At 46.3% G+C, this 24596-nt stretch overlaps 1 protein-coding gene across 1 annotated transcript in view; it reads right to left on the bottom strand.

Annotated features, from left to right (window-relative positions):
* Positions 1 to 24596, bottom strand: part of CCBE1 (collagen and calcium binding EGF domains 1) — a 182500-nt gene that overhangs the window by 5774 nt on the left and 152130 nt on the right. Inside the window, exons 4-7 of the mRNA XM_060236099.1 lie at positions 18433 to 18567; positions 14387 to 14524; positions 8074 to 8177; positions 4086 to 4206 (exon numbers count right to left, since the gene is read on the bottom strand). Of these exons, the coding sequence (XP_060092082.1) occupies positions 4086 to 4206; positions 8074 to 8177; positions 14387 to 14524; positions 18433 to 18567 (498 nt within the window). The remainder of the gene's footprint in view (positions 1 to 4085; positions 4207 to 8073; positions 8178 to 14386; positions 14525 to 18432; positions 18568 to 24596) is intronic.

Raw genomic sequence — 24596 nt, 5'->3', positions numbered from 1 at the left:
ACTTACTAGTTGGGCATAAACACCCCCCCCCCCCCAAATCAATGAAGACTATTAATCACCGCTGAGAAACTTTTTTTTGCAGTTGCCAGCCACTACAGTTGTTAATCACACAGCACGCTATAGCTTGGGATGGAGAATTTTCAGTTTGGAGAGCAGAAGGACTTAAGGCCTTCAGCACCTCGGACAGCTCATGCAATGGAAGGGGGAAAACCAGAGGGAAGAAGCCAAGCTCTGAGGGCATCTCTCTCTGGTAAAAAAAAAAGGTAAAGGTAGTCCCCTGTGCAAGCACCAGTCATTTTCGACTCAGGGGTGATGTTGCTTTCACAATGTTTTCACGGCAGACTTTTTACGGGGCGGTTTGCCATTGCCTTCCCCAATCTCTCTCTGGTACTGTTTGGTAAAAGAAATGTATGATGTGAAACATTCAGCATTTCCGTGCGGTCTCAAGTTGCAACTCCCTCACTGCAGCATGGAAATGCTAAAGGTGAGGACACTGCCCATTTCTTCTTAAAATCTCTTTGGAGATGTGTACACATGTATGTGCAGGGAAAATGAATACTGTGATGCCAAGCACTTTTTTTAATCACTGGATTGTGATGATGACATGACAGAAATCAAGTCTGGAACAATGTATGTATATATAAGGACCAGCAATTAAAAAACAAACAAGAAGGCATTCACAAGTTACAATGGATGCACATACAGCAAGTGGACTGTGTACACTTGCTTATTCTTTATATATGCATTGAGTAGTTCTCACATCATATTCAATGCACGTACAGTTCAATGTGTGACTTAAATACATATTTACTAGTCCGTGTTTTCACTTGTAAAGTGAAAAGATGTTGGTTCTTACTTAAAATAGTACACTTGTACAAGCAGGATATACATGCATTCACTGTAACATGTGAACAAGGCTTCTGGGTACACCAGATGAAACAAAATAGTCTTCAACAACTGGCAGAGGACAATTACCAATCTGGATAGACCGGGAGAGGGAATCCCATAATTCTGATGCTATGACCAAGAAGGCTGCTACCCATCTAACCTCAGAAGGCAGGGACACCTGAAGCAAATGTACTAAAGGTTCTTGTAATAGTAAACCTGCATTATTGTAATAGTCAGGTAAACAGTCCTTAAGGCATGAAGTAATATAGCTTTGCACCCTGTCTTGAATACATTTAACCAGGGCTTTTTTTGAGCAGGAATGCAGTTCCGGCTGGCTTGGCATCAGGGGTGTGGTCTAATATGCAAATGAGTTCCTGCTGGACTTTTTCCTACAAAAAACCCTGTGTGAAACAATGTCGATGTCAGGGGTGTGGCCTAATATGCAAATGAGTTCCTGATGGGCTTTTTCTACAAAAAGCCCTGCATTTAACACATGAAGCTGCCCCATACAGAATCAGACCCTCAGTCCATCAAAGTTGGTTTTGTCTACTCAGACTGGCAGCAGCTCTCCAAGGTCTCAGGCTGAGGTCTTCCACATCACCTACTGTCACATCCTTTCAACTGGAGATGGTGGGATTAAGGATGTGCATTTTTTTTTGTAACCAGTATTTTATTTGGGATTCCTGAAAAATCCTGGATCCCAATACTGGTACAGGATTCGGATCTGAGATTTTCAGAAATCTCAGCTTTTTCCAAGTCCAGTAGACCCAGGAATAAAAATACTGTTTGTTTGCTTTTTTAAAGCCAGGCTGGTCCTGAGGCTTGCTTGGTTTCTCCTACAGTCCTGTTTAAACTGTGCTGCATGAAAGAAGCCAGCCCCAAGCTGAGCTGACAGAAACCATCTGTCCCCCCACCAATACAGCTGATCCCCAGGCTGTCTTCTGCAGTCCCTTTGAACTTTAAAGGGACTACAGTAGAAACCCGACAAACAGCTGATAGGCAGGGGCAATCTGCTCCCTTCTCTCTGCTGTTTACAGATCTTACCAGTCATTCCCAAATATATCCAGGATTTTTTGAGATGTTTTCCCCAAAGAAAACCCAGATACATTTGAAATATACCTGAAAACACCAGTAAGGTATTTTCCGGGTATACTTTCAGCTGGGGTAGGGCCAAATGCACAATTCTACCTGGGACCTTCTGCTCAGAGAGATCCCAAGTAGGGGTGTGCATTTGGACCTACCCCAGCTGCCCCCCTTCAAGTTTAAACTGGGCTGCTACCCATGGCCAGACAGCTACATCTGTTTCGTTAGCATGCCAGAATCCCATAACCCAGGCAGTGCCAGATTAAACCCTGTGGAGGCCCCTAGCAAGTCAAATTCTTGGGGGCCCTCTTGCAAATTATCTCAGAGTCGGAGCACCCGCCCTGCCACGCATGGCCCCCGCTGAAGCCTGCAGGCACCTTCTTAAAAGTCCCTTTGATAAAGTTGCAGGGGAGAGGAAGAGAGAAGCAAACTTGGCAACAATGCCAGTGGCAGCCGCATCAGGCAAGAATGGCTCAGTTGCTGGCTGCATGTGCAGGCTGGGAGGGCTGCAAGCAGGGGGGGGGGAATGGGGGGAGCCAGCCCAGGGCCCCTAAAGGTGTGGGGGCCCATAGGCCATTGCCTACTTGGCCTAATTCTGAATCCGGCCCTGAACCGAGGTAAGTGTGGCATGACATACAGTAGCTACTTTGCAAGGGTGGCAGTGAGCTCCCCCAGATGACTTGACCCTCAGCAGATGCCCAGATCAGGGTATGCTGATGGCAGCCCCCCCCCATGCATGGAACATTTGGCACAGAGCGTGTTCAGACCAGTGACCCCTCTGTGCATTTTCATGTGGTACAGTCCTCTGTTTTTTCCAGACATTCTGCTAATTTGATGGATGGCTGGTTGAGGCTGCTGAGGAAAAGGAGGGTCCCCTTGCTTCTGTTGGGAGCAGCCGCAGTCATTTCTGTTTTTAATGCTTTCTGCTCAAATGCTATTATATATATATATGCTGCTGCTTTTTAATTTTTAATGGCTATTGATATATGTTTCCAGAGACTGGTAAAACTGTAAGCTTCCTTGGGTGCCAAATCTGTCAGAGACTAAGCGATACAAACGGCTTGACTAATTAATAAACCAATTAAACCACAGAGCAATGCTCCTTCACGGGGAACCTCATGCAAAAAGCCATGCTACAGTGCATATGTTCTACTTCATAAACTGCCCCAGCAGAATCTTGTGCATGCTTTAAGAAACAAATGGTGGGTTTTTAGCCTTGTCTTGGAAAGGGGGCTATGGCACACTAGTAGGGCATCTCCTTGGCATGCAGAAGGTTCCAGGCTCAAACCCTGGCATCTCCAGTTAATAGGGCCAGGTAGCAGATGACATAGAAGAGCTGGACTTGAGACCTCAGAGTGCTGCTGAACTTAATGGACCAATGGTTTGATTCAAGAAAAGGCAGCTTCACAACTGTGTTTCATGTGTCTAAACTTTTTACTGTCCATTGGCTTGAGAGTCAAATTACATGAAACTTTTTGGTCTGCCCCACTCCATTTTCAGGAAATATTTAAGAGTGCATGCAGCCTCTGCAACAGGACAAAAATCTCCCCTGGGATTTGTTTTGGTTTGCCTTGCCTATAACAGCATCCTCATACAGATGGCTTGAATTAAAGAGATGTTTCTGTACATGCCCAGGGCTTTTTTTTTTTTTTAGAAAAAGCCCAGCAGGAACTCATTTACATATTGGACCACACCCCCTGACATCACCATTGTTTCACACAGGGCTTTTTTTAAAAAGGGGGGCCAGCAGGAACTCATTTGCATATTAGGCCACACCCCCTGATGCCAAGCCAGCTGGGACTGCATTCCTGTGCATTCCTGCTAAAAAAAAAAAAAATCCTGTTCATATCCATCATCTATCTAACTCCGGGACTAGTGGGATGTCGTGAATAAAGTACTAAACTTGTTTTCAGGAAAGCAGACTTTAAAAAACAAAAACCTTCACCATGAACCCCCCTGGATGGCTTTGGTGAGCTACTGACTCTCCGTCTAACCAACTTCACAGGGTTGTTGTGAAATCCAATGAATAATTCCACCTATGCTGTCCTGAGCTCCTCAGCTTTTTGGCTTCCCCCTCCTCTTAAATATAGAAATAATCTGCTCTGTTGCCTTACCTGGAGGCCCCTGACCACCTGGTTGTCCAGGGGGACCTGCTATATAGGCATTGGATGCAAGCACCTTTTCCCCAGTGATTGGTTTGCTGTGGTCAGCAGCATTGTTTGGGAGCAAAGCAACCTGGAAAGGAGAGAGAAGAACACAGCCTCAGCCAAAAGCCGCTCAGCTAACACAAATGACATCTAAATAAGGGGGTGGGTATTTGCACCCACAGTGGTTGCAGAAAGTGCCTTCTCATCACAGCTGACATGGTGACCTCGTAGGGTTTTCAAGGCAAGAGATGAACAGAAGCAGCTTGCCATTCCTTCATAGCAGTCCTGGACTTCCTTGGTGGTCTCCCATCCAAGTACTAACCAGAGCTGACCCTGCTTAACTTCCAAGATCTGATGAGATCGGGCTAGTCTGGGCCATCCAGGTCTGGGATTTTCTTGTAGCAGGAGCTCCTTTGCATATTAGGCCACACCTCCCTGATGTAGCCAATCCTCCTGGAGCTTACAGGGCTCTTCTTACAGAGCCTACTGTAAGCTCTTGGGAGGATTGGCTACATCATGGTGGTCTGGCCTAATATGCAAAGGAGTTTCTGCTACAAAGAAAGCCCTGCTCAGGGTAGACCTGTATAAAATATCTCTGGTGTATTCCCTCATCTAGGATTTGAATTCAGGACTAAGCCGAGTGCTCCTGCTTTCGGAAAGAGGTGCAGTTCTGGGGAGCTCATTGAGTGATCTAAGCCAGCTGCTCTGGCTTTGCCCAGTCTACCTCCCGGGGTTGTTGTGAAGATAAAAATGGCATAGCCCACTCCGTGCTTCATGGAGGAAGAACAGCATGCAGATGTTATCAAACAGAAGTATTAACAACAGTCTGGAACAAGGGGCTTGTTCTGTCTTTTATTACCTGGGCAGGGGTTTGTTTCCTTTGCATATTAGGCCACACACCCCTGATGCAGCCAATCCTCCAAGAGTTTACAGTAGGCCCTGTACTAAGAGCCCTGTAAGCTCTTGGAGGATTCGTTACATCAGGGGTGTGTGGCCTAATATGCAAAGGAGTCCCTGCACAAAAAAAACCTGGGTATAGAATCATAGAGTTGGAAGGGGTGATAGAAGCCATCTAGTCCAACCCCCTGCTCCGTGAAGGATCAGCCTAAAGCATCGTTGACAAGTGTTTGTCCAGTTGCTGCTTAAAGATTGCCAGTGAGGAGGAGCTCACTACAGCACACTACAAATACACACCTACAATGCCTGGTATGCTCAATGTGAATTCAAATAGGTATGTGTTCCTTCTCAGTTCTCCAAACTGAGAATCAGTTTGGTGTAGTGGTTAAGTGCGCGGAGTCTTATCTGGGAGAACTGGGTTTGATTCCCCACTCCTCCACTTGCACCTGCTGGAAAGGCCCTGGGGTCAGCCATAGCTATCGCAGGAATTATCCTTGAAAGGGCAGCTGCTGTGAGAGTCCTCTCAGCCCCACCCACCTCACAGGGTGTCTGTTGTGGGGGGGAGGGGGAAGGTAAAAGAGATTGTGACCACTCTGAGACTCTGAGATTTGGAGTATAGGGTGGGATATAAATCATCATCATCATCATCTTCTTCATCTTCTTCTTTAAAAAAAGAGACCCTCTGAAACAAAACCTCCAATTCTTTCTTGCTTTTTTATTTTTTTAAAGAGAGGCACACCTAATTTTATACACATGTATCCCCCATCACATGTATCCCTCATGGCCCCTTCCAACTCTATGATTCTATGTTCAAGATGGTTTTCATTTTCAAATAGATGGAATACTTAAGAGTGTGAGAAGACTTTCCCCGTGGCATGCATGCAGATGAATTTTTAATTGCACAGCCAACTCCCTTATCTGTAACAGATAGCACAGATGCTCTAACCAAGGTCCCCCAAGATACCAACCTCTTGAGTCAGCCTGCCCTGGACACACATGAAGTTTGCACACAGCCACCCTCTCTCTCTCTCCTGGAAGCACGTTCTTCAATATCTCCTGGAAAAATAGACTCTACCTCCTGTGCCAAGCCCTATACTCTTGACGTCTAGTACTATCCTCTTCACTGGAGATTAACAACAGGCTCAGACTCGAGTTCTGCTCCATCCTGCTTTCATAATTCGGGCTTGGAACTGCTGCCCAATATGACCTCACTCCTGTCTTTCCTCATGCACCAATTTCTCCTCGTAAGGTTGTTAAACCTTTGTAAGGGATAGGCGCAAAGGGAGACAGGGCCCTTGACGTCATCTGCCATCTTGCGTCGTGATTCCAAAGACATTCCAGAAGGGAATTTGCTGACTGGAGCTCAGGGATGAATGGAATGCCCAGGGTCTGGTTTTAATGCTGGCTTCTAATTAGAGACATGCCGACGTGCGTCTGACTGAGCGCATGTGCACAGGGGTACTCGCTCTTCCCACACATGGCATTGCTTGCGTGGACAAACGGCTCGCTATTTATTTCTTTTGGCAAGGGGTTCCTTTGGATTAGTTTAGCAACTCTGTCAAGGGTGATGGTGAGAAAGGAGGAGGAAAACCAGAGGTTTTCATAACTGCCTACCTCCAGAGAACGCTGTTCGTGTTTTTCTTCTTTTCCCCAGTGAGGAAAGCATTCATGCCTGCCACAGGATTCCTGTGCGTTGCAGAGAATCCCATGGGCATTTTCTAGGGCTCAAACTCATTTCACACAAGAGTGCCCAGATCTATTGGGCATCACCATCACCCTGTGTGAAGGAATCCAACGTTCCTCTGTGGCTCTGGGTATGTTGCCAGAAAAGGATCAGTAATGGTGGGCAAGCACTGTGCCAAGGAAACTTGTCTGCTCCCATTACTGATTTTCTTACTGATGAACACCTAAGAAACGTACAAAGAACTTTAGGGATCTCCAGAACACTGTATGGAAAGCACTGTAACCCCCCCACCCCTGCTCCCTGAGCCAGTTTGAGAGGAGGAGAAGGAGAAGAGGAGGAGAAGATTAGATTTATACCCTGCCATTCACTACCCAAAGGAGTCTCAAAGCGTCTTACAATCTCCTTTCCCTTCCCCTCTCCACAACAGAAACCCTGTGAGGTAGGTGGGGCTGAGAGAGCTCTGACAGAAACAGCTCTTGAGAGGAACAACTCTGTGAGAACTTGGGACTGACTCAACGTCACATCAGCAGGTGCACGTGGAGAAGTGGGGAATCAATCCCAGATAAGAGTCTACGTACTTTACTACTACACCAAACTGGGTCTTGGTGTAGTGGTTAGGAGCAGCAGACTCTAATCTGGAGAACTGGGTTTGATTCCCCACTCCTCCACATGCAGCCAACTGGTCAGTCACAGTTCTCTCAAGAGCTGTTCTCTGAGAGCTCTCTCAGCCCCACCTACCTCACAGGATGTCTGTTATAGAGAGAGGAAGGGAAGGGTATTGTAAGCCATTCTGAGACACAACATTCCTCTCTAGGCAATTCATTTCAACGGTTAATTGGTTTCCTACTACCAGATAGATCCAAGTGGGCAGCCATGTTGGTCTGAAGCAATAGAACAAAGTAGGAGTCAATTTGCACCTTTAAGACCAACAAAGTTTTATTCAGAATGTGAACTTTTGTGTGCTAGAAGCACACAGACAATAGGATGGAATGGCAAGCAGTCCTAAATATAGAGAAAGTGGGCAGTGAATTAGTATGCAAAATCATGGAAATGTTTGTTAGCGGATTAAAAGAATCACAAATTGGGGTCTGGTGATAGTTATATTTATGTTAAGTGGGCTGCATCAGCAAGGGGCAATATAAGTCAGAATAGCAGATTGATGTCTATGTTATTAGGTGTGAAGTGTCCGATTAAGTGTGCTTCTGGCACATGAAAGCTTACATTCTGAATAAAACTTTATTGGTCTTAAAGGTGCAACGTGACTCCTACTTTGCTTTCCTACCAGTAGACACATGTCTGCCCATCGGTGTTATTCAGTTTCCCTTATTTAAATAGGTAGTACAGTTAAAAGAAAAACTCAAGTAACTCTTGTACCTTTTGTTTCAATTGCAACACTGTCTGCTTGACTTGGTAGAACTCCTTGCAAGAGGCACAGCAAGCCCCCGGCTTCACCACATTATCGGTCTTCTCAGAAAACCCTGTTTGAAAAGGAAAAAGAAAAAGCCAATTGTGTTTTCTTTTTAAAAAAAAATATAAGAGGGAAGAAAACAGAGCCGGGAGAAGAGGTGGCAAAGAAGCCTGTGCAGAGAGAAGCCTTTGAAGTCCTCCTTCCGGCCCATTCAGCGAGAGGCAGAGGTGCCCTTGGTATTAACAACCTTCTTCACTTGTGAATCACTGTGAAAGGCCAGACAAATCCCCAGCAAGCGGGCTGCAAACTGGCTTAAGAGCAGCTGTTTCCACTTAGCAGGTCTTAATGCCTTTCTGCAAAAAAAAAAAAAACACCTTTTATATTTCGGGGGAGAAAAATGTGTTTATCTCTATACTTTTTATCTGAGTCTTTACTGTACAGGAACAAGGACGGGTCCAAGAGTGATTTATAATCCCCCTCTGAGGGCCAATTTTCATCCGCTATAAATTGTGCCAATATATATCCCATGCAAGGGGGGGGGGAGGGCCATTTTTTTTGCTTGCAAGCTGCACAAAAGCCGCCTTTATCGCCACTGATTATTTTGATGGCTAAAGGGATTCTCTGAGTGGAGCAAAGGTTCAGAGATGCATTTTCATAAAAGATCCTCATAATCTCTAGCAATGCAGCACTGGAGTCCTTGAAATGTGGAGTGTCACCCTGAAAACAAGGAGGGGTCAAGATAACATCCTTTGCAATGGTTCCAACACCTGGGGACAAGACTATACAATTACCAATTCCTTTGTATGGTTTATCATCTTTCATTATCCTACTAGTTGTCCCATGCCTGATGTGGCTCCAGCCAAACCGGGTGCATGGTGAGGCCAGGCCAGAAAGAAAACCATAGGTCAGGAGAAACCAAATGCAACCCCCCCCCCCAGCAGTTCTGACTAGTGACCAAGCCTTGTTTTGGGCAGGAGCTCACAGGAGCTCTGAATTTTATTGTGTTCTTTCTTTCTTACCTCCTGCTCCCCTCCCCAATTGCTTCTGGGCGCCATTGTTCAAACCCGCTGTGAGAATTTTGCTGAACTCCAAGGCTTGACAAACTTTCTAATATTTTCCCCCACAAAAAAATGGGGAAATAGCCCAAACATAAAAAGCAGACAGTTGGAAATCTTCATCATGCCGCTGTGGCCACATAGGAGAAAGTAAGGTTTTATTATGACAATTATAATTCCAGAAGCATTTTAAGGTAGATGCTGAGCTGATATAATTTAGTACACCTTCTGGTGATGTCAAGGGTGTGTGGCATATGCACATGAGTTGTGCTAATGAGCTCCAGCACCTTCTTTTCTGCAAAATTATCCCTGCTATCCCTTTTCTGCGAAATTATCCCTGCGAAATTATCCCCAACTGCAGTCTGTATTGCAGTGAGGACTGTCCCTCACTCATTCGTGAGTGAATGGTTCTCATTCTAACAATGGGCTTTTGAAGAAGATGATGATGATATTGGATTTATATTCTGCCCTTCACTCTGAAGAGTCTCAGAGCAGCTCACAATCTCCTTTACCTTCCTCCCCCACAACAGACACCCTGTGAGGTGGGTGGGGCTGGAGAGGGCTCTCACAGCAGCTGCCCTTTCAAGGACAACTCCTGCCAGAGCAATGGCTGACCCAAGGCCATTCCAGCAGCTGCAAGTGGAGGAGTGGGGAATCAAACCTGGTTCTCCCAGATAAGAGTCTGCACACTTAACCACTACACCAAACTGGCTCTGAAGACTCTGACCGATTTCCCACTAGCTTTATGCTGCTCTCACGCTCCTCTTCTCCATGGGGCTTCCATTAGTTTTCACACTATCTGCCCCGGGGCTGCAACTAGCTTCATCTTTTTCGCGTGGCAAACAGAAATTGGTTTTTAGAGAATTTTGTTTGCTGTGCAAAAGAGGCAGAGTGAGTTGCAGCCCTGGGGCGGAAGCCCCGCGAAGAAGAGTGAGAGCAGCATAAGACTAGTGGGGAGTCAGTCACAGCTAAGATGACTGGACTTGCATTTGCAATGAACCTTCATTCCTGGTGGGTTTCTGTCCCTCTCCAAAGGCTGATGTGTGACACTAGATCCTTGGGATGCCAGCTTCCAGGCAGGAGCTGGGGATCCCCTGGAATTGCAGCTCATTGCCAGATCACAGAGATCAGTTCCCCTGGAGAAAATGGATGCTTTGAAGAGTGGACTCTCAGGCATTATATCCTACTGAGGTCTCACCCCTCCCCAAACTCCACCCTCCTTGAATTTCCAGGAATTGTCCAGGAGTTCTCCAGGAATTCTTCAACATGGAGATGGCAATCCTGCCCCCACCGCCCACCCTGGCAGCAAGGGGGGGATCTGGCAACCCTACCAGGCTTTTTTCTTTCTTTCTTTTTTTCTAATGGAAACATTGGAAATTTTGAGAAAAAGTGGGGGAGACCCTTTTCACCTGGAGAAGCTTAATGCTGTGATTAGAGAATGTAGAACGGGGTTCCTAAATAATTGAGCTGTTAAAATGAAGAATTGAAATGTCATCAAAATCTAGAGAGATGTCTTTTAAAGAAAGTGGCTGCATTGAAGCTACACTCCTCAGGAACACCCACCTTGTGAATTTCAGTTGGACTGTTTCCAAGTTTGGACTTATATCTATTCATTTGGGGATGGGGTTTTCTGGCCCCTTGGGGTTTCTGTTACTTAAAAAGGCTCTAGCACCACCGGCCTCTATCATTATTGTATGGTTTATTATGTGTTGTACACAATCCTTATAATATATTTTTGCAAACGGAAAGATGATGTAATACTTGATGACTTTGAACAGTCTACTAATTACACCAAGTGCCTTTCAAGCTGCACATTTACTCCAGGGAAGCTGATCTCTGCCAGCTGGAGATCAGTTGTAAAAGCGGGAGGTCTCCAGGCCCCAACTGGAAGCTGGCAACCTTAGTTATAATAGTGGGAGATCTCCAGTTGCCACCTGGAGGGCAGCAGCCCTAAGGTATCATATATTCCACCTTATTCCTTTGAGAAAGGAAGGGACGAAGCTGAAACAGAAATAAACGGTTCTTCCTTATTTCGTGGGGATCCAGGAATAAACTAAGCTCTATATGAAGAACTGAGCTTGATTCATGAATGCTAGAAGAAGAAGAAGATATTGGATTTATATCCCGCCCTCCACTCCGAAGAGTCTCAGAGCGGCTCACAATCTCCTTTACCTTCCTCCCCCACAACAAACACCCTGTGAGGTGGATGGGGCTGGAGAGGGCTCTCACAGCAGCTGCCCTTTCAAGGACAACCTCTGCCAGAGCTATGACTGACCCAAGGCCATTCCAGCAGGTGCAAGTGGAGGAGTGGGGAATCAAACCCGGTTCTCCCAGATAAGAGTCCGCACACTTAACCACTACACCAAACTGGCTCTCCAACCCAGAATGCTAGGGTTGCCAAGTCCCTCATGACCTCTGTACCACAGAGTTTTCCCTCCCAAATTGCTAGAGTATCATGGGAAACCATAGAGTTTTACCAGAAAATGCCTAGAGCAGCCAGTGCGCGGCATCGCTGGCATGATGATGTAACTTATGGGTGACGTGATCATGCCAGCGATGTTGGGGGAGGTTCCCCCCACTGCGGGTTGGTGGAGAACCCCTGACCGACCCAGGGGCTTGGCAGTCCTAATGAATGCTCATGCTGGTACAAGTCCTATTAGTCTGTTAGGTACCACTGGACTTAAGAAGATGATATTGGATTTATATCCTGACCTCCACGCTGACTCTTAGAGTCTCAGAGCAGCTCACAGACTCCTTTATCTTCTTCCCCCACAACAGCTAAGTGGGACTGAGAGAGCTCTCCAGGAAGCTGCCCTTTCAAGAACAGCTCTGCGAGAGCTATGGCTGACCCAAGGCCATTCCAGCAGCTGCAAGTAGAGGAGTGGGAAATCAAACTGTTTCTCTCAGATAAGGGTCTGCACACTTAATCACTACACCAAACTGGCTCACAGCTACACCTCAGGGCTTTGCTTGTACATCTCTGCTCCTTTTCCCCCCAAAACAAATCAGTGGTCCCAGCAGCTTCTGACGAGAAGACAACAGTCAGGTAGGTCAGTGTATTTGCTTAGGATAAAGCATGAAGATCTTGCCTGGCTGATGCCGGTGGTTTGCATGCATTCTTTCCTTCCTTCCTTGGGGCTGCTCAGCTTATCATCTGTCTTATATTATCTGCAGAATGTTTTCCTCGGACTGTGGGGCTGCTGTGCTGTCTTGGAAATATGCAAGACGATCCCTCACAAAGTCGCGAAGATGTTACACCACTTTGGTGCAATTCCCCCTCTCCCCAACCTTAAAACCTGCAGATCAAAATTCAGTCTCTGGAGGTCCAAGGGAGGTGGGCTGCCTTCATGCCTTTGGCACTGAGGGATAAACACAGGCTGATTAATTTTCCTCCAGAGCTGCTTGTTATCTTTGGAAACAGGCAAGATGTAAGGGAGAAGTGAGACCAGTGCCTTATGAATGTTCTCTATAAAGGGAAATCAATCAGAAGATCAGTGTCAATGACCTAATTACGGGAGAGCTATTGCTCTCCTGCGCATCTCAAGAGCTGGGAAGGTTGTGGTCCTGCAGGTGCTTATATATGCCACAAGGTGGTGAGCTCCACTGTTGAGGGTTTTAGAATTGTTTGCCAAGGGAAGAGTAGGGAAGCGTTGGGCAGAACAGATTTCAAAGCTGGAGGCAACTCATACATTGCCATTTCAGGTTTTTATCCTCATTACTGGATTCATGTTCACCTGTGTTGTAGTCAGGGCTCATTTTGTAGCAGGAGCTCCTTTGCATATTAGGCCACACACCCTGATGTAGCCAATTCTCCAAGAGCTTACAGGGTTCTATTACAGTGCCTACTGTAAGCTCTTGAAGGATTGGCTACATCTGGAGGGTGTGGCCTAATATGCAAAGGAGTTGCTGCTACATAATGAGCCCTGGTTTAGTTAATATTCTGTATTCATGATTTCCCCCAATAATCCCATAATCCAGCTCTTTTTTTTTTTGCAGGGGGGGAGGTATTTTTGTATTTTTGTTTGTTTGTGTGTGTCTGCATCTGGAAGTCATGACAAACTCTGGTGACTGACCCTTACTGGGGGCCTGGAGGATATTCAGGGAGGTGGCTGAATAAAACCTGCTTCTGCCCTACCGACTGCTGGTATTCCAAGGAGGTCTCCCACCCAAGTACTTGCCAGAGTTCACCCTGCTTAGCTTAAGCAGGGGTGGCCAAACTTGCTTAATGTAAGACCCACTCAGAATAAATATCAAATGTTTGAGAGCTGCAAGACATGAGTTTCAGATATTTGAAAGGAAGGCAAATAGATGGGGGAAGGATAGGAGAGGTAGAAAGAAAGCAACTTGCATTCTGCAAGCCACCCGCTGGCTTGGCGAAATGATTTCCAAGCCAGCTGATGGGGTGGTAGGGGCTTCGAGAACCACACTATGGGCGTTTTCACACTCACCTTCAGCCGGCGCGACCCCCCTCTTCACCGCGCAGGATCTGCGTGGATTTTGCACTAAAAGCCGCGGAGCAGCCGGAAGAGCCGGAAACTCCCGGCGCAAAAGCCGCACAAACGGAAACTGCTTTTTGGTGGTTTCCGTTTGCGCCGCAAAAGCGCCGGGCGTTTCCGGCTCTTCCAGCTGCTCCGCAGCTTTTAGTGCGAAATCCGTGCAGATCCTGCGCAGTGAAGAGGGGAGTCGCGCTGGCTGAAGGTGAGTGCGAAAACGCCCTATATGTGTGAATAAGCCACATGTGGCCACCCCTAGTGGTGAGGATTATTTCATTCTTGAACAAATTATCTAGGCCTTATAACTACTGAAAGGGGGGTTGAAATGCAGGAAATGGTTGATGAGATGTCAAAAACAGGCTGAGAAGTGGAGGCTTCAGTACCGGGATGCTAAGGTCTGTACTGTCCTTTCCTTTCCTATGGCTGGTGAGGGCAAAACAGATTAGGCAAAGAGAGCTGGGTTAAGGCAGGGGGCAGTTTTCAGGATTCAAAATTAAGGGAAACCTACCATCCCCTCCAAAACTCCTATTTCCCTGTACTTTAATTACATGCTAGACAAACTGTATATACTCCATGATTATACATTAATGCAATTATTTGCTCTGGAGTAAATATTTCTGGAAGGTTTGCTTTTCAGCGCAAGGGTCTGTATTCCCGGTGGGCTTAGATTTAGTTCACTCAGGCAGCTTCTGTGCCCATGGTGGATCACTTAACCAGTGTCAAACAAATACCTTTCTCTCCTTTCATGCATGTCCTGCCATCGTCTTCACGGAGGAATCCTTCGTGGCACTCGCATCGGTAGCTGCCGACGGTATTGATGCAGATGTGAGGACAGGGAGGTTCAGTGCTCACGGCACACTCATCGATATCTGAACAGGGCGGCAATGGGTGAAAAAATAAGCAAAAAAGAATGGTCAGAGCCAATGATTTCCCTCTAGAGGACTCAAGGTCCAGTGTCTTTACCTTCCTAGAAGTATAAAAGTAACAGATCTCAGCAGGGGTGGAATTCTAGCAGGAGCTCCTTTGCATATTAGGCCACCCCCCCCCAATGTAGCCAATTCTCCAAGAGCTTACAAAAAAGAGCCCTGTAAGCTCTTGGAGGATTGGCTACATTGGGGGGGCATGGCCTAATATAAAAAGGAGTTCCTGCTAGAATTCTACCCCTGGATCTGAGGCATCACTTTTTAAAAAAGAAACTGGGATTACAGGGTTTGGAGGGAAAGTTTTAGTCCAGTGGCACCTATAAGACCAGGGGTGGCCAACTGTGGCTTGGGAGCCACATGTGGCTCTTTCACACAAATTGTGCGGCTCTTGAGGCCCCCACTGGCCAGCTTGGAGAAGGCATTTGTCTCTTTAAATCACATAGTCAAGCCAAGCCAGCTGGCGGCTTGGAGAATGCATTTAAAGTTAAAGTTGCTTTCTTTCCACCTCTCCCTCCCCCATATATTTGCCTTCCTTCCAGCTCTCAAACATCTGACACTCATGCCTTGTCGCTCTGAAATATCTGATGCTTATTCTATGTGGCTCTTACATTAAGCAAGTTTGGCCACCCCTGTATAAGACCAACAAGTTTAATTCTTGGCATGAAATTTTGTATGCAAGCATGCTTCTTCGGAAAAACTTATACCCAGGATTAAACTTGTTGGTCTTAAAGGTGCCACTGGACGCGGACTTTGTTCTATTGCTCCAGACCAACATGACAAGCCACCTGAATCTATCTTCAGGATTTGGGAAAGACATTTCTCTGTTTAAGATTCTGAAGAGCTGATTCCAGACATAGGAGACAAATAGGCAAGGCCAGCGCGTGGGAGCAGGTGAAGTAGGCAGTCGCCTAGGCCGCCACCTCGCTGCAGGGGGTGCGGGCAGGCACACACCCGTCCCTGCTCGCACCAACCCTGATACTCCACATCATTCTTTCTTCACTCCAATTGCTTGGAGCGAAGAGAGAAGGACGCGGCCCCTGCCCAGTTCCCTCTGAAGCAGAAGACAGCTGCGCAAGGGGTGTGCTGAGTGTTCTTTCTCAGCTCCAAGTGATAAGAGCTGAGAAAGAACACTTGCACATGAAGCTCATGCAATTAGAGCCCCGTGAGGGGGGGGGGGGGAACGGGGTTCTGCCAGGGCAAGCAGAACCCCTAGCATCGGGGCTGCGAATAGGGCAGTTCTGCATGTAGCAGTCCTGTGAGTTGGTGGTGGAAAGTGCCACCAGGCAGCTGACTTACGGCGATCTCTCATGAAGTTTTTGAGGCAAGAGACATTCAGAGGTGGTTTGCCATTGCTTACTTCTGTATAGTGACCCTGGTCTTCCTCAGTGGTCTCCCATCCAAGTGTTCACCAAGGCTGACCCCACTTAGCTTTTGAGATCTGATGAGGATGGGATAGCCTGGGTCAGGGCCTCTTCTTATTGGTAGAATGTGCCGTCAAGCTGTAGTCAACTTATAGCAACTCCTCATGTAGTTTCCAAGGCAACAGACAAACCAAAGTGGTTTGCCATTGCCTGTCTGTGCACAGTGACCCTGGACTTTGTCGGTCATCTCCCATCCGAGTGCTAACAAAGGCTGACCCTGCTTAGCTTCTGAGATCTGATGGGATCAGGCTAGCCCGGCCCATCTGTTACTCAGGGGCACTGCCTACACCTGGGGAAGCACCCCCCAGTCTTTCACTCTGAACCATGGCTCATTGTGAAAAGCAGGCCAAGAGAGAGAAGCCATGCTGGAATGGAAATACAGCATATAGACCAGGGGTGGCCAAACTCACTTAGTGTAAGAGCCACATAGAATAAACGTCAGATGTCTGAGAGTCACAAGACATGAACATCAGACGTTTGAAAGCTGCAAGACAGGAAGGAAGGAAGGAAGGAAGGAAGGAAGGAAGGAAGGAAGGAAGGAAGGAAGGAAGGAAGGAAGGAAGGAAGGAAGGAAGGAAGGAGAGGTGGAAATAAAGCAACTTTAAATGCATTCTCCAAGCTGCTAGCTGGCTTGGGGAATGCATTTAAAGAGACAAATGCCTTCTTTCAAGCTGGCCAACAGGGCAGTGGGGGCTTTGGGAGCCACACACTATGTATGAAAGAGCCACATGTGGCTCCCAAGTCGCAGCTTGTCCACCCCAATGTAGACAGTGTTTGTGGTTCAGTAGAACAGCAGCAGCCCTGGGCTAAGTTTCCTCCCTCCACCAAGCAATGGAATGGATCAAACAATGGGTTCACCAGGTGAATATATCTCATCCTTTGAGCTATGACTAGCAACTGGGCCTCTTAGACGTGGCGTTATGGCTGTGTGCACATAATTTCTACATGGACTTCTGCTCATCTGGATTAGGTAAATATTACCTCTGTAATTCCTAAAAGTCTCTATTCCTCACTACTATTTTCCTAGTCTCTTGACTATGTGTATTGTATTGCTTGTGTGATTGTATTTTCTACATATTTTCTAGTAAACGTTTTAAAATATTTCAACTTTAGAGTCTTCTTTCTGATGCTAGACCTTCATATTATCGGTGGAAAGTTCCCTGCTCTACCTAGGTCTTCCTCTTGCTAATTTCCCCCATCAAAAAGAGGAGACCCCCAAGAATTTGACTGGGTTTGATTCCCTACTCCAAGGGTGGGGAACCTCCATCCCAAGGGCCATATGCAGCCCTCTAGGTCTCTTGGTATGGCCCTCAGGGATTGCTGGGCTGAACCGAGCCATGTGGCAGCCTCTCTGGGGCCTGGCTGGCCAGCAAGGATCGTGGGGTCCAGCCGTGCTGTGCACCTCCCCAGGGCCAGGCAGGAATCACAGGGCCCAGATGTACTGTGCAGCAGCCTCCCTGGGGCCTGGCTGGCTGACCAGAATTGCTGCAGGGCCTGGAAAAGTTACTGTCACAGTTCAGTTTGCACTTGATTATCCCAGGTGGTGTGGCCTAATATGCTAATGAGTGTGTCCTAATATGCTAATATTAGGGAATGTGGACTAATATGCTACTGAGTTCCTGCTGGGCTTTTTCTACAAAAAAGCCCTGGACCTATGCATTTGCCTAGGGCGGCGTGCCATGTGTGTGTGTGTGTGTGTATGTGCCAGATTAGGCTCTCCTCACATGACTTCAAATAGAAAAACAATTATTTGCATTAATTTTGCTGGCTTGAATCATTCTCCCTCGGTGGAGCACTGTTTTTAAAGTTGGTAATTTTTTATGGCCCGCGAATGAAGTTATAAATATCCATATGGCCCTTGGCAGAAAAAAGGTTCCCTGGCCCTGCCCTACCCCTACATTTGCACCTGCTGGAATGGCCTTGGGTCAGCCATAGCTATCTCAGGAGTTGTCCTTGAAAGGGCAGCTGCTGTGAGAGCCCTCTCAGCCCCACCCACCTCACAGGGTGTCTGTTGTGTGGGGGGGGAAATATAGGAGATTGTAAGCCGCTCTGAGCCTCTGATTCAGAGAGAAGGGTGGGATATAAATCTGCAGTCTTCTTCTTCTAACACATCCATGTTGGGGCCCTGTATGTGAGGCCAGTATTATGATTCCCCTACTGCAGAAATAAGGTGAGGAGAAAAAATGGCCTACCTAAGACTGAATGAATCTGTGGCCAAGGCAAGATTTGAACTGTGGGCTTCCCTGATTGTTAATAACTTTTTTAGCCCCTACAATACAACACTGTCAGCACCTCTGCATTGGCATGTAGCCCCAGAAAACTGTGGTTCACTTAGAGACCTATGCTTTGCCAAAGTTGTCCAAAATCCGAATTTGGCTGGTTGGCTCATCTGAATTGTATCATTACAGCTGCAGGGTTTTGTTTTTGACTCACCTAGGCAGTAGGGCTTCTCTCGGTTCCTGTGTCTTTCACGGTCGTACCGATAACCAGGATAGCAGGTACACAAAACTCGCCCAAAGTTATCTGTGCATTGTTGTTCACAGGGAGCATCTGCACAGACATCATAGTCTAGAAGGAGAAAGAGTGAAAGGAAGAGAAATGTGCTTGAAATATAAGCAAATGTACACTGGTTATTAAACAGTGGGGCGTCCATTTGCTACTTAACCTCAAGTTTTAATATCTTCCAAGTTATTAATCATGGGAAGACTGGTTTTTCTCAACAGCATGAATCCAGCCAGGGAGTTTCTCCATGGAACAGCATTTCCATTTGCACAGGAAGTGGGATGGTTTCCACAAATGCCCTCTCTCCCCATAGAGCCCCACTTTGTCTCCTCTGCTATATGATCATCTGCTGACCCCCAGAACAAAACTGGGGGTGTTCAGCAGGCTGCAGCTGAAGAGAAGGTTAAATACACACCAGTATGTTGAGGATTTGGGGGGGGGGAGGCTCAGTTTTGCTACGTTTGACTAATAAAACTGATAAAACAGAGGAGGGCAATGAAGATAGTGAGGGGTCTGGAGACCAAGTTCTATGAAGAAAGGCTGAAGGAGCTGGGCATGTTTAGCCTGGAGAGGAGGAGGCTGAGAGGTGATATGATCAAGTATTGAAGGGCTGTCATATAGAGGACGGTACAGAATTATTTTCTGTGGCCCCAGAAGGTAGAACTAGAACCAATGGGTTTAAATTAAATCAGAAGAGTTTCTGGCTCAACATTAGGAAGAACTTCCTAATAGTGAGGGCGGTTCCTCAGTGGAACAGGCTTTCTCGGGAGGTGGTGGGCTCTCCTTCCTTGGAGGTTTTTAAACAGAGGCTAGATGGCTGACAGTAATGTGGATCCTGTGAATTTAGGGGAAGGTATTTGTGAGTCTCCTGATTTGTGCAGGGCATTGGACTAGATGACCCTGGAGGTCCCTTCCAACTCCGTGATTCTTTGATTCTATGACTAAAGACCTCCGAAAAGAAGGAATAAGACACATTGGCACAGTATCATCCATGAAATATTTCTGCAGTCTATTTCTATGAAACTTACTGGTAACCTTGGAAGAAAGTTCGAGTCTGGTGGCATCTTTAAAACCAACAAAGTTTAATTCTGGGTATATGCTTTTGTGTGCATGCACGCTTCTTCAGATACATGCACATGGAAGTTTGTACTCAGAATTAAACTGTGTTGGTCTTAAAGGTGCCACCGAGCTCAGCTGTTGTTTTGCTGCTTCAGACTAACATGGCTGCCCACCTTGAGTTAGTCTTTATGTCTCAGCCTAATATATCTCACAGGGTTGTGAGAATAAAATGGAGGAGAGGTTGAATGTTGTACACCACCCTGAGTTCCCTGGAGGAAGGACAGGGTAAGCATTTTATTTTATTTATTTTATTTGTTTATACCCTGCCTTTCTCCCCTGTGGGGACCCAAAGCAGCTTACATCATTCTCCTCTCCTCCATTTTATCCTCACAACAACCCTGTGAGGTAGGTGAGGCTGATAGAGTCGGACAGGTTGAAGGACACCCAGTGAGCTTCCATGGCATGAGTGGGGTTTTGAACCTGGGTCTTTCAGTTTTTAGTCCGACACTCTTAATCACTACAGCCACTGGCTCAACACACCTAAATAAATATATTAATGATGGTGGTGATGGTAATAAGTTGAGAGTTATTGACCTGTTCAATAGGGAAACCCTATTGAACATGTCAAAACTACCAAATATCTGGGGATTAATTTCTCCTACAATGGGAGCTGGGCAACCCATCGCAAGTGCGCTCTATCAGTGGCAAGAACCAGTGCCTTGGCTATTGCCCATTTTTTTTATCTGAAAGGGAACCGATATGTCCCTATGGCCCTAAGAGCTTTCAATGCAAAATCTAGCCCCCAACTCCTATATGGTGCTCCCATATGGATCAGCGCCTTTGATTACACCACTGAAGGCCTACAATCCTTTTTTTTTTAAGGAAAATACTGGGATTACCCAATTGTGTTCCTTATGCTGCAATTTGCATGGAAACTGGACTGTTGCTGCACCTGGCTTTTGACCTTTAAGTTTTGGCTGCACCTTTTATTTAATTCTGATCAGAATTCTTTCACCTTTTTGATGCTGATGGACCATTATGCATCCAAATGGTTGACCCTGATCCAAAAGAAAATTACATCCATAGGAATTTCCTTGGATGCATTTTATCTATCCTCTGCTCCTGCGGTATTTCATTCCATTAAACGCAGATTACTAGATATCCAGTTGCAACGTCTAACTGAGGCAGCTTGGAAAACTTGCTCCCCAAGCTATCTGGGTTTATCCCAGACTCCTGGGTTTTTAGCTCCCTATTTCCTCTTTTTAACTGATCCTCACCAAAGAAGAGTATTCATGCTGGCCAGATTTAATGCACTGCCATCGGCCATCCTCTCCAGAAGATACCACAGAATCCCCCGCAATCTTAGACGATGCCCTTGTAGCCAAGGAGTCATCGAAACAGTCTCTCATGTTCTTCTGGACTGCCCTTTCTATAGCAGTCCACGAGCAAGATACCTAGATGCTCTGCTCTTTGACCATCAAGGCCTCTCTGTCAATGCCAAGGTTCGCTTTTTACTCCACGGGAAACACAATTTTGTTAATACTCACGTTGCTTGCTTTTTACAGGTTGCGATCCAAATCAGAGAGGCTTTTACTCATGCATAGCCCACAGCTATTTTATGTTATTTAACTTTTGCTGGGTTTTTTTAAGGTTTTATTATATCCCACAGTGTTATTGTTGGTTTTTAAAGTATTCTGTACCCTTATATCAATGCCAATAAAGGTCTATGGTATATATATATATATATGGTTGAAACTGTCCACAAACCAGTGCTTCCATTATATAGCCTTCCAAAGTTACACCAAGGACCAGGGCAGGGATTGAAAAGTAGAAGAGAAGATTCGTGATATTGGCAGTGGGTGAAAGTCTTCTCTTCAGCTCTGCACAATAATAACACTGGGACCAATTCCCTACTAGACTTGTTGAGGCGTTGGAGCTCTCCCCCCCCCCCCGTGCTTCCATCCGATTTCACAGAAGCCGCCACGTGGCTGCAACTTGTATCGCCTCTTTCCCGCGGCAAGCAAGATCCTCTGAAAACCAGTTTCTGCTTGCCACAGGAAAGAGGCGGGGCAAGTCTCAGCTGCACAACAGCTCGTGCAAAATTGGATGGAAGTGTCAGGGGGGAAAGAGCTCCGATGTCGGAACAAGCCTAGCGGGGAATCGGTCTAATGTTCCCTGTAAGCAGCAGAGTCTTGTGAGCAAAAATTCTACATTGTGAGCCACTGTTATTAAAGTTGTGAGCTACTTCATAAATTAGTGTGCTCTGGGGTCATCCTTCCTGAGTTAAGACAAAAATGTGTGAGCTGGAGGCTAAAAATCTGTGAGCTAGCTCACTCTAACTCAGCTTAGAGGGAACACTGTGCATGGTTGCTTTAACTCCACACAATAAAATGCAGCAAGAGAAAAGACGTGCCATGATGTCTTGGCACTCCAAGGTTCCCACTCCCCAACTCCACTTAGAACAAGAGAATCCCACAACTGGAAAGACCCTTATAGCCATTTTGTACAGTCTCCCATATAAATGCAAGAATTTAGGATAAAAGAATTACAGGGGGAGGAGGATTCATTGGCTGATGCTTACAGAGGTGGGGAATGTTGGAGCATAACAATTTCACAGTGTGTCTTGTTATACTGAGTAGAAAAGAGGAGGAGACACAAGAATAATGCTTTCAGCAGCCACTGTGGATCTTTAGTAATGTATGTTTCCAGCCTCAGTAGTGACTGGTGCGTCTCAGTCATCATATTGTTGAGGCTCTCCTTAGAAGGAGGTTTCCCATTTTTTTCCACTGAGCTACTGGAGTATGATTCCCTTTTGGAGCCATAAGCAGTGATGTGCATCCACATATGGTTGAAGACAGTTTGGTGTAGTGGTTAAGTGTGCGGACTCTTATCTGGGAGAACCGGGTTTGATTCCCCACTCCTCCACTTGCACCTGCTAGCATGGCCTTGGGTCAGCCATAGCTCTGGCAGAGGTTGTCCTTGAAAGGGCAGCTGCTGTGAGAGCCCTCTCCAGCCCCACCCACCTCACAGGGTGTCTGTTGTGGGGGAGGAAGGTAAAGGAGATTGTGAGCCGCTCTGAGACTCTTCGGAGTGGAGGGCGGGATATAAATCCAATATCTTCTTCTTCAAGACAGGGCCTACTTTGTAGCAGGAGCTCCTTTGCATATTAGGCCACACACCCCTGATGTAGCCAATCCTCCAAGAGCTTACAGTACGCTCTGTAAGTAGAGCCCTGTAATCTCTTGGAGGATTGCCTACAACAGGGGTGTGTGGCCTAATATGCAAAGGAGCTTCTGCAACAAAGTGAGCCCTGGTTGAGAACAGCATCATTTCTCTACCTGGCTGGCACACCTGCTTTTCTTCCTTCTCCTGTGCCCGCCCCCCTACCTGGCAGCTTTACTGCCATCTGATGGGTATTACTGTATTTTGTGATTTTGACCTTTTTATTGTATTTTATGAGTATTTTGATGCATACCACCCTGAGCCCTGTCCTATGGGAGAGTGAAGTTTAAAAACTGACATAAATAAATAAATAAATAAATAAATAAATAAATAAATAAATAAATAAATAAATAAATAAATAAATAAATAAATATGCCTCTCTTCTTTTTCTTTTTTTGCCCACTTGGAAATAAGTTTAAGGGGGGCAGAACTCACATGCACCATCACAGTTGTAGTGGGTGGCACATATGTTTGTGTCTCCTACATGCACCCAAAGCTAAAATCAACTTCTGGGCATACGGCCTAAGCCCCATTGGTTTCAAATGGGTTGCAATCGCATGGTCTGTCCATGACGTAAGTGTGGTGTGCTCACTGCAAAAGTATTTCCTGCCGCATTTCAGAGATCAATTTTGCAGGGCTGATGATCCCCGAGTTTCCCTCGGTGCTGCCCGACACGCTGAGGACAGAGCCGAGTTTAGGTGTAATCACTGACTGAATTTGTCACCTGCTTAGTTTTCGATCCAGATTTTCTGGTCCTGTCCCAATTCATTATTGGGCTAGTGTTTGAGATGCCAAGGTTCCCGAAGGACTTTGAGCTATCAGACCAGCACATCTGCTGACAGTAAATCAACCTGATAAAATCAAGGTGAGTTGTTTCATTGACTTCAGCCGGCTTTGGTTCACATCGACACTGTGTAAAGTTAGGCACATGCATCAGTCTTGGCAGGACTGTGCTCTTAATGGTACAAGATCAACCCTCCGACTGCCAAAGCGGCGAACATATGGCTTGTAAAACATGACTGTTCCAAGTAACATTCAGAAAGTGTAAAGCCTTGTTAAACAAGAAGCCATAGGCTGTGCTTATTTGCATAATATTAAAAAGCTGCAAAAAAGCAACAACACAAGCCGCTAATTTAAAGATGACCCATGCTCAATTCTCTTGTGTGACTGGCTCCATGGTCATCCAGAGAGCTAACATGGCAAAGTGGGTATTTGGACCCAAAACACTGCCTTTAGGGGTGGGAAGACATTGTCCTTTTTCTGCAGTGCTGTGACTTTGAAAGACTGGATTCAGGGATGATTGTTTGAAATACTTATACCCAGGTGTTTTTTTTCATGGGGGAACACTCCAGAATGGAGTTCTGGAACCTCTTTGTGTGGGGTTGCCAGCTCCAGGATGGGAAACTCTTGGAGATTTAGGGGTGGAGCCTGGGGAGGACAGGGCTCTCAGTGGGGCACAATGTCTCAGAGTCCACCCTCCAGAAGCATCCATTTTCTCCAAGGGAACTGATCTCTAATCTGGAGATGAACTGTAATTCTGGGGGATACCCAGGGCTTTTTTTGTAGCAGGGACTCCTTTGCATATTAGGCCACACCCCCTGATGTAGCCAATCCTCCAAGAGCTTACATGGCTCTTAGTACAGGGCCTACTGTAAGCTCCAGGAGGATTGGCTACATCAGGGGTGTATGGCCTAATATGCAAAGGAGTTCCTGCTATAAAAACTGGGGAAACCAACCTGGAGGCTAGCATCTCTAGTACAGTGAATGTCTACAGAATGGCAACTGTCAACAATGAAAAGGGAAATCTGATGATC

Source organism: Heteronotia binoei, chromosome 4, assembly GCF_032191835.1.
Source record: "Heteronotia binoei isolate CCM8104 ecotype False Entrance Well chromosome 4, APGP_CSIRO_Hbin_v1, whole genome shotgun sequence".
Classification (NCBI taxonomy): domain Eukaryota; kingdom Metazoa; phylum Chordata; class Lepidosauria; order Squamata; family Gekkonidae; genus Heteronotia; species Heteronotia binoei.
Note: the sequence above shows the minus strand (reverse complement) of the source record. Positions and strands in the feature narration are given on the sequence as shown.